This window comes from Montipora capricornis, chromosome 2 (assembly GCF_036669925.1).
Source record: "Montipora capricornis isolate CH-2021 chromosome 2, ASM3666992v2, whole genome shotgun sequence".
NCBI classification, from domain to species: domain Eukaryota; kingdom Metazoa; phylum Cnidaria; class Anthozoa; order Scleractinia; family Acroporidae; genus Montipora; species Montipora capricornis.
In genome coordinates this window covers 43,620,054-43,630,112 of record NC_090884.1, presented here as the reverse complement: position 1 = coordinate 43,630,112, position 10,059 = coordinate 43,620,054, and the positions used below count along the sequence as shown (strand labels likewise).

The following is a 10,059-nucleotide window of genomic DNA, read 5'->3' as shown; positions in this document are numbered from 1 at the left end:
TTAGGGGTACTATGAGAGAGAGACGTTTTCTCACCTGGGTTTTGTTCCCGGGCTTTAGCTGCCGCGGCCTAAAATGAAAAGAGAAATAGAAATTTGACTCAAAATTAGGAACCAAAGACATGGATGGCGAAAAACAGACGTAGCTTTCGAAAAACATACAAAATGATGGAGTTCTTCAAGAATACAAATTCGATTCAGAATGATCCATCGAACTTGGAACAAAATCTAAAAACGCCAATTCTCTGCAAGAAACATTTTCAAAATATTTCTTTGACATGGTCTCGAAGAAAATCTTAACTTTTAACTTTACTTCAACAGGGGAGCTTTAAGAGAATTACCGACATGAAATTTTTTCGATGTCGAAAGACATCTCTCATACCTACAGATCATATCACAATGTGGGCTCCCTTTTGAATTATTTATGTCATCAATTTGTACAAATACAGCCCTCTCATTGACAAAATATCTAAGCAGTTCAGTTTAGGAACAAAGATTCAAATTTATTCAAGGCGATTCAACACAAATGTTAATTGGAGAAAGAACGGTGATGTATTTAAACGACAAAGCCCAAAATTGTTATTTTATGTTAGTTCGATCTTGTTAATAAGAGATACGAATTTGAAATAAAACAGGATAAAAAATGCCAGCTGTTGGGGGAGGGAAAGCGTCAGTCTTTGAGATAATTTTCTCGTTATTCAGATATTTACGCACTATTTCCACGAAATCCTCGAATGATGAGCAGGAAAAGAACTTCCTTACCTGTCTCTTTATCATCGAAGTAAAGCGGGCACGTCACTTTCCAAAACAGCTCATTTGTAATCGCAATACATTTTGCACTCTTTTTTCTGCCCGCGTTTATTGATTAAGATGGACGATTATTTACAGTCGCAGTCGCTCGGGCAAGCGTCACGTCAATGATATACCATTTTTCGAAATAGTACCGTCTCTCTCCAAAGATATTTAAATGAAACATCTGTTTGCGCAACTCATTTCGCCTTTGTCATACACCGTGCTTTGTGCTACATCTTACAAATAATGATTAATTGAAAATGTTTCTGAAACAAAGACTCGCTTTGGGAGCCACACTTGAATTTTAAGACCTTCCATGGTCAGCATGAAAGGTAACGAGACCGATTATCGGTTGTGTGTCCAGACTGAGCGCTGTCATTTCACAAATACTCACGATTTTGCTTCACGGCACTTGGTGATAGGAAATATTCTCGCACCGGTCTCGGCCAATCAGGAGGAGGAAACTTGTACGTACACCAAATAACCAAGTAATGTGATAAGAAAGGAGATAAGAAATAACTCGAAAACGCACGAGACTGAGAGTACTTACTGACAGCCCTTGACTTGGTTTATCTCAGAAAACGAGATTTAGAGAAGGAAGTTTGTATTTCGAAGGAGTTTTTAGGTCGACCAACAAGAATCAGATCACACAACAGAAGCTTTGTCGACAAGAACTGAGCTGTGCTCTGTAACAAAGAGAACTTACGGAATCAAAGCTAGGGCCAGGCAAACGGAAAGTCTGAAGAAATTCAACAGGAAGTACAGGGGACTGGGTAGGAGGAGCCTGGATGGAATCTTGATGCGGTGGTTGGCTCAGAACTCGTCTACAACTCTTCAAATATTCATCCCATGACATCTGCTGGACGGACAATCACAGGCCAGAGACACAAAGAACAGGTAAAAGAGAGAAGATGAGTAGTTCGTTAGTTAATTGACCCCGGGCTCTGACTCCCAGGATTAATCAGTGTGTAAATTCACCTCTCAATTTCAATACACTGCATGTAAGGTAGGCAAGTATTGAGAATTAAGATTACAATAAGCTTAATACGTCTGTCTAGCAAACCATTAAACATGAAAGACGGATCAAAAACATAGAAAACAAGAGAGATAACAGAACACAACGAAAAAAGTTGCAAATGCTTGCGGAGATGGAAAAAGGAAGAAAAATGAAAAAAATAAAGATGCTACCAATATTTAAAATAATCCGTCAAGTTTCCAAGCGTTGAAAAAGTTCAAAAGCAATTAACAGCTACATGGCCCGTTTTTATCAAGCTGACTGCAGTATGTCTTCATAACTGACGAGAGAACAAACTCGTGTAAAAATCAACGTCATCTTGACTGTCCCAAGTCGGCGAAGTCCGTAATGTGTCACGTTCTTTTCGTGACGTTCTTTCAGTATACTTCGTTTTGTTGCCCCGCAAGTTTGTTTGTTATTTATTTGTTTTAGCAGGTTGAAGTTTTGGCAGCTATTCAGCTGATGTGGACCTGCTACACCCACCCACCCATATACTCACAAAGGACAGCCACAACACCGGGAACTTCATTCCCTACTCTTCTCGAATAGTGCGTGGGTTCTTTAACGTCCCACAGGGAATCAATGAACGCGGAAGATATTTGTGACACCGGGCCTACGGTTAATAGACCTTATCCGAGAAAACTTAAAAACCTAACCATTTGCGGATGTAATTACAAAGGCAGCACATTCTCCTCAGTTATTTAAAGACCCTGAGTGTTGGTCCGGCCGGAGTCGAACTCACGACCTCCCGCATGGCAACCTGGTGTTCAATCAACTGAGCCACCGGTGCGCGTCTTGACTGATTATTGAAATAAGAGAAATTGCGGTGGAGCGAGCGCGAGCAAAGGGAGCGAGCACCAACAATGAACCACCAATTGAAATAATCAAAATTTAAGACAAATCTATGCAAAATTTCGATGCTTTTGGCTTTGCTGGCTTTTTACCATAACACCTCGCCCTTTCGACCACAATGCTCCGAACAGCGACAAGAACGCATTGCTCTGTTGGGGAGCATCGCCTGGAGCAGGAGTCATTAAAACAGTAACGACCTCTTACTCGCAAATATTCGGAAGCTTGCGTTTTGTTCCTGTACATGAACTTTAACCTCTACTTTCAGTTCAAATCCATCGATCTCTGGCCAAGTCGAGCGATCTAAACTTACCCAATGATTCTTTGATCACAGTCAAAATTTTAGAGTTGTTGGGAGTTCAGGTAACTCTCGCGTATCTTTATCAAAACTACATGTAATGATAAAGTCACGCTGTTTTAATTGCACTAAATCCTCCGTCACAAAAATTTGAAAATTTGAACTTCCTCATCCTGCATCTTCACTGTTTTGACCCTACACATTTTTTTCAACAACTTGACATATTCCCTTGAAATAACCAAAATTCCATTTTGATGATCCAAGGTTCATTTTGATTAATTTCGTTTTCTCGACAGGCAAGTTACGCAATTAAATCATCACCCTTCGCCTCAAACTGCCTTATTTTGTATCTTGTAATCTCGAACTCTTTGTTCTGTTACACAGACATGAACAACAATGTCCGCAGCAATTTCATATCTTTGAGCTAAACTAGAATTATTACTCATGTCGTTTGGCGAAATTTTAAGGATTCGGGTGTCTGCGTTTTCAGCTTACTTAATATCCACTTGACTCGGAAACATCATTAAATGTTGACCTATGAACTGGACATCGGTTCAAGGTAAAAGCCAACTGTGTGTACCTGCAAACCTCGTTTGTGGAACGACTAGGGACACATGCATTGTCTTAGCGATGAATCGCGTTTCAATAACGCGCTTTCACACGCATAAATACGTTTGTGTTCAAGTGAACAGTTCGGCCAACGATTTTGTAATTGCCATCACCAAAATCACACTGTTCGCAGTTGCCAGATGGAAAAGTGCGAGTAGGTTTTTTCTCTGGAGAATTTACACGACATCCTGACGAATAGGAAGCTCCAAAAGCAAAAGAACAAAATAAAAGCAGTGGAAACACCAGTAACTTAACTTGTTACTAAATTGTTGAGCTGTACGGTAAGACGTTTTTGTGTCTCCACAGACTCGAGCGAGGAGAGCACAACATAAAGTAGCGGGCTTTGCCGTAGAACACGGCACACTAAATCGCCAGGCCAACCAGCGCGGCGCGCCCGTACAGGATATTATGAGAGATATACTAGTTATGTGAATGCAATGTACCTTCTCTGCTGCACAATACTCGCAGGCTTCTTCGTGATCCGTATCACTACCTCCATCTCGTTTCAACTCCTTATTTCGGGCAGCTAATCCCACAGCAAAGGTGCCTCCTCTTTTTGATTCAACAGCTCTATTTGTTCGCTCGTCGTCGTCGGAAGAGGATCCTGAATAATCAAGTTGCAGTGACAGTCGTTTTTCTCTGCGTTGCGAGCTGTAAGGAGCCCTGTCTGGTGGTATAGCTTCACTCAGAGGCCGGCTTTGATGTCTCCTTGTCTGTTTACTGCTTATGAATCCGACATCAGGAACATCAGCTGGATCGCTTCCTCTTTTCATGTTACTTTTATGCCCTGAAACTTCAGATGTATTGTGGAGAAAGTAAAACGGCGACAATGTTATATCACAGACCCCCTTGTGGTTCATTTTGTCTCCTTTCGTACCCCTTAAAGGCCCACAATCTCCCACAAGTCGTTGCGGTCGTTTGTTTTTGCTTTCAAATGACGACACTTCCAAATAACTGAGGCGAATCACGACAAGATAATGCCAAAAATGGGGAATTAACCCTTTATGAATAGAGATCGTCCAAGCGGGAGTAGTCCTGAGATAGACTCCTGTCAATGGTTGTTGGTGTCAATGTCTAATTCTCAATGTCACCGACTACAGTCCTTCTCAGGCCGTTTCTCACCCGAGCGAACGATTTTCCTTCATCCAGGGCCCGGTTGTTCGAAAGCCGATTAACTTAATCCAGGATTAGCGTAAACTTTTGTTTCATGTTTTCAACTTTTTGGTTAAAGTTTCTTTTGCTTATTTTTGTTTTTCAAGATCGACATCTACTAATGTAAATTTTATCCGAATATCAGCGTCGAACAGCATTTGGGAGTAGAGAAATAAACTTCTTGGTTAATTTTTAATCTGGGATTAGCGTTAATCGGCTTTTGAACAACCGGGCCCAGAGGTTTAATATGAAGCCTGGGTGCAAACCACTTGCCATAAAGGAGTATCATTGCATTTTGCAGTTTTTTTACACTGTTTCATAAAATTCGCTTAAGTTTAAAATGAACTATCTACAGCGCTAAAAATTATATTAAAAAAGTAAAATCCAAACGTTTTCGACAACGGGTCATCCTCAGGGTAAAGAGGTACCGTCCACAAACTGCATATTTTATATCCTTATAGGTAATTTCCGATGGGAAAATTAAAGTAGTCGCAACGTATGAGTTAACTTGCCTATTCAAGGTCGGCTTCAAATCATTTGTTGAATCACTATGACTTCAATGATTCTGCGTTGATGAAAAGATTTGGCCGTGCAGAGTATGCGCCACATAAACGAATCATGGCGAAGAATTCTCGCGGATGTGACGGGCAGGTATGACCTAGTGTTAGAAAACGTCTGGATTTTACTATTTTCATTGAATTTTTAGCCTTATCGACTTCAACTGAACGTTGTTTATCTTTTCTTCTTTTTGATTTCCATAACTACTATTATTACCAGTCAAACGGGAAGCTGAAAAATACTGGATAGTAGACACCCTAAGGAGCTGAACTTCTTTTGGTAGAGTAGATTTGGAATTTTTAAGGCAACACCGCGCGGAGACTAACTGGTTTTAACTTGGGACATAAGTTTCCAAGATTGTTATTTAATAGCCTCTCAATATATAAGGGCTGATTCCTCGGTATAACCTCTGGACTATAAAATGGTAAATTGAAACCTAAACTGCATGTGCATAGACAAGGCATCATCAGATTAAGAATAGCAGATGCCAGTTATACTTACAAACTCTTCTTCCAGCTAAGCTTCCCGATTCATATTCCTTCAGCAAGGATGCTTTCTGTGCAATGAGTTTATGAATTTCGTCGTCTCTACACAGCCACACGTGCTTGCCTCTGTCATGAGTATGGCTGCTATGCCTGTGGTGAGCTTCATGGTTCAACGTACTGTGATCGTGCCGGCCCGGGTGTAAGGAGAGTTTTTCGTGTGAACTTGAAAGGTGACCATTACTTGTGGGTCTGCTTTTGGACTTGGTTTCCTTTGCACTCCTCGTTGGTACTTCGATACCCCTTTTATTTTCATGATGATTGCCACCTTCACGATCAATCCCTATAGGAACAGACTTCGCAGAAATTTGCCTACTTTTTGGCTGTTTCGTTTCCTCTCTTTCCACTGCCTTTTCCCTGCGCTTATGTGTCTGTGAACTAAGAGCATTTGATTTTTTTGGCTTGGAGTCTTGCTCAGAGGAAGTTGCTTTCTGTGATGTTTGCCTCGTTGAAGAATCAAAGCAATTGTCACTGTCGCTTTTCCTAACTTTTCTTTCCCCTCTTTGTTTCTGAAGAGTTTCAGCCTTTCGAGAATCTGAATCTCCTTGGGCATTGTCAACAGGTTTAGCGGCCTTTTTCGTTTGTTTAATTCCTTTACTTGTCTTTTGGTCACTAGCAGCCGTGGCTAGCGAGGAAACAGATGAAGATTTTACCTTTGATACCTTTGCTAAAGGCATGCTTTCGGACATCTTACTTGTCCTCGAAATCTCCTTAACATCTTTCTTTTGTTTCTCAGCCTTTTGTCTATCGGTTTTCTCTAAAGTACTATCTAAGGCCTTGGATTTATTTTTTGCGGCTTTTTTTACACTCTCTGCGGGTTTGGATACGGCTAGATTTGCTCCATCCTTGTTCTTCTTCTTTTCAACCTTTGTGAGTTCAGTTTTAGGTGAAGACTCCATTGTGGTGCGCCTAGCTGTTCCAGGAACACGTTTTAATTCCTGAACAGACACGGGCTTCAAAGAAGCTTTAATCCGTTTCTTCTCCTCTTGTTCTACATTAACTTGGACGATCTTAGAATTTTTATCATTTGGCTTTTCCTTCTTCTTGGTTCCTGTTTTCTCAGCAATTCCAACAACTTTAGTTTGCCCTGCTTCGCTTCTTAAGGTGTCTAAGAAAGATTTCTTTAGCTTTTCGACCTCAGCTCCTTCTGAATCAATCTTTGAGGTTGCTTTGGTTCTCTTGGTGTTCTTGTGTTTTGGTAAATCAAAATCCTCCACATCCCATTCCAATTCATTTTCATCATCTTCATCAGGAACAATTACAGGAGAATTCTCACTGTCCTTGTCACTACTGAGAACATCACTGTCTTTCCTAGCCGGAGTTACTGCAGCACTTTGGTTTTCACTCTGTTCATAATGAGCTGTACCCTTGTGAATATCAGTTTCCTCAGCACCTTTTAATTCATCACACTGTAAAGTGTCGTCTGCTAATGTATCGCCGCTCACCTCGGCATTTGCAACAGGTGTAACATGGTGCACCTCTCCCACTGATTCCCAGCCTGCTTTTTGATCATTCTCAATTTCACTTCCCTCGTCAGTCCCACTGTCATGTTGCTCCAAATCCCTTTCCCCATCAACTTCGGCTGCTGAATCCGAATGTTCACTTTTATCCGAGTTTCCTAATTCCAAATTATGTGGCACAGCCTGAAGATTCTCAAACTCTTCCTGGTTATCATGAATGCTGTCATTCTGGTTATTGTCACCACCAACGCTTCCATCGTCACTTTCTTGCTCATTCTCTTCATCCTTATCAAAGTCTTGATCTTTGTCATTGCTGTCACCTCCACTGTCATCCTCATCATCATACTGCACCTCAACGTCTTCTGCAGGTGAATCATGCACTTGATCTTCAGTAACATGAGCTACAAGACCCATATTTTCAGCAGCAGAACCACTATCTTCAATCTCCTTCTCCTCTTCCTCCTCCTCTTCTTCTTCTTCTTCTTCTTCCTCTTCGCTGTCAAGAGGTGGAGGTGCTTCTTTCACATCTCCGTCACTATCGCTGTCATTATCAGAACCGTGCAAGCCTCTTTGTTCCTTTGAAACAGCGGCTCTCTTGGAGCTCAGTTCCTCCCTACTCTTAGCGCCAGGAGGTGTTGGCAGATCATCACCATAATCTCTGTTATCCACATTGTCATCACTATCTAAAGGTGGAGGCCCTTCAACACTATCATCATCGTCATCATCATCATCATCATCATCATCATCATCATCTTCATCATCACTGTTTAGTGGCGGCGGACCATGATTATCGTCATAATCATTCTCACTGCTGCTATCACTTGGGGAAGGTTGATTGTCATATTGCACCTGTTCGTTAGTGTGAGCAACGATCTCTTTATCACTGCTTTCTGATATTGCATCACCATCTTGAATGTCCACATAGCCAGCTCCCTTTGAAGGTTCATACATATCTATGAAACAAGCATGCAACATGGTGAAGACCTAATAAAAAGAAATTGATCCCTTAATAAAACACAAAATTAATACTTCTACCCAACTGGTCAACATGTCTTAAATTTTGAGGTGTGGATGTATAACTTACAAAAAGGTTCATTTCAGGCAGTGCTTAGTCAAACTTCTCATTTGTGTGGATGTTTTTAAAGTTTTGACACACTTTCATGTATGTGTAGCTCCCAAAGACACACACCCTTTTAAAAAGTTCTAAATACCAAGAGTCAAGATCTGAAAAGGAACAGAGAGGGCCGCGAGGAGAAGACAAAAAGCACATCATTACTGGTTTTGCGGCATCATCTACTTACCAAAATTTAAGTAATCACGGCAGGAACAATAGTAAATCATCTTAAAGTCATTCGCCTTCATGTCAATGTTGACTTGCAGTTATAAAAACTTGGCTGTAATAACAAGTTCTCTCCTCATAAGATCCTTGATTCAAGTACTGCTATTACAGTCTAATACACTAAAAGACACCTGATGCCCGTACATTCTGATTTAGTAAGCACACTGACTCTGTAGTGTGGCGAGAGAGATCATTAAATGATCTTACTATACAAGTTAAAAATTATTAAGTGTCCATCATACAGTAAACTGTATATTAGCCATGATGTACTAGTTGAAATGTTCGAAATAAAGTGCTGTTTTTAGTTTAATAGATGAACAATATCTAACTGATGTTTTGTAACAATATCAAGATAAAATCAGAATAATGTTTCACTGCAAGGAGTGTACATGTAACTACTTTAAATGTTACATGTAGTTAACTACTATACATGCACCTCTTTTAATACCTCTTTTAATAAAATTGTTTCATTAAGAAATTTATTTCTGTTAAGATGAACAAAACTTAAAATGATGGGTCATCTGATTAAGCCAATACAGTACTCAAGATAAACAGTAATATTATTAACAAGCAAAAGTGGACGTGCAAAACTGGTTCAAAACGTTATCTTAGATCAATTAAGAGGTCTAAAAATCCCAACGATCTCTGTTTACCATTTTTCTTACCTGATATTAAAATAAAGTCATCAAATGGACAAAATGTCAACACCACATTAAGACATACATGTATGTTATTGACTACTGTACATGACTGTAAGCTACCAGATTTCAATTTTTTCTGTGATCTATTCAGTGAATCTACTTGTAGTAGAGAATCTACTTGACTGTTTTATTCAATAAAAATTGAAAAAGTGTGTAATGGTGATGTCAGCTATGTGTCTGTCCTCTAATAGATCATAAGTGAGAACCAAGCAAACTCCATGCATTACTAAGCCTATTATCTAAATGTGCATACATTTTATACAAAGTCATTACATTTTGAATGAGTCTCACAAATAGCTATTATTCAAACACATTTTTAAGACTGTGGTAAGTGACCCCTAAACCTTGTGATTTGTTTTAATTAAAAGTGATCATTTCAGCAAGGGTACTGAATTCCTAACTTTTTAACCTCTGTGAAAATTATAATTTATGCTTCTTAAATCTTCTTGTTTCAACTCTTTCATAGCATGAATAGCAAGAGTTCGTGTTAGAATGAATTTTAAGCAAACTGGGGCAAGAGACTGAGGGAACGCTTGCCACACAGGCTAACTCTTTCAGAGTGGAACAACTGCTGAACCTTGAAAGATTTGCATGTCATGCCAGTGATGTCCACCCACATGTACATCACAAATTATCTATGGTTTATAAAAACGTACATTTTCATCATTTTATAAACTGTTGCTAAGTGATAAAGACTATGGTAACCGCCAATGTACACCGTGACAACTAGTTTAAAGACGGTGCCTA

The 10,059-nt window shown here is 39.8% G+C and overlaps 1 protein-coding gene across 1 annotated transcript in view; it reads right to left on the bottom strand.

Annotated features, from left to right (window-relative positions):
* LOC138023022 (uncharacterized) overlaps window positions 1-10,059 on the bottom strand; it is a 37,050-nt gene that overhangs the window by 20,115 nt on the left and 6,876 nt on the right. Inside the window, exons 3-5 of the mRNA XM_068870060.1 lie at window positions 5,772-8,225; window positions 4,004-4,353; window positions 35-68 (exon numbers count right to left, since the gene is read on the bottom strand). Of these exons, the coding sequence (XP_068726161.1) occupies window positions 35-68; window positions 4,004-4,353; window positions 5,772-8,225 (2,838 nt within the window). The remainder of the gene's footprint in view (window positions 1-34; window positions 69-4,003; window positions 4,354-5,771; window positions 8,226-10,059) is intronic.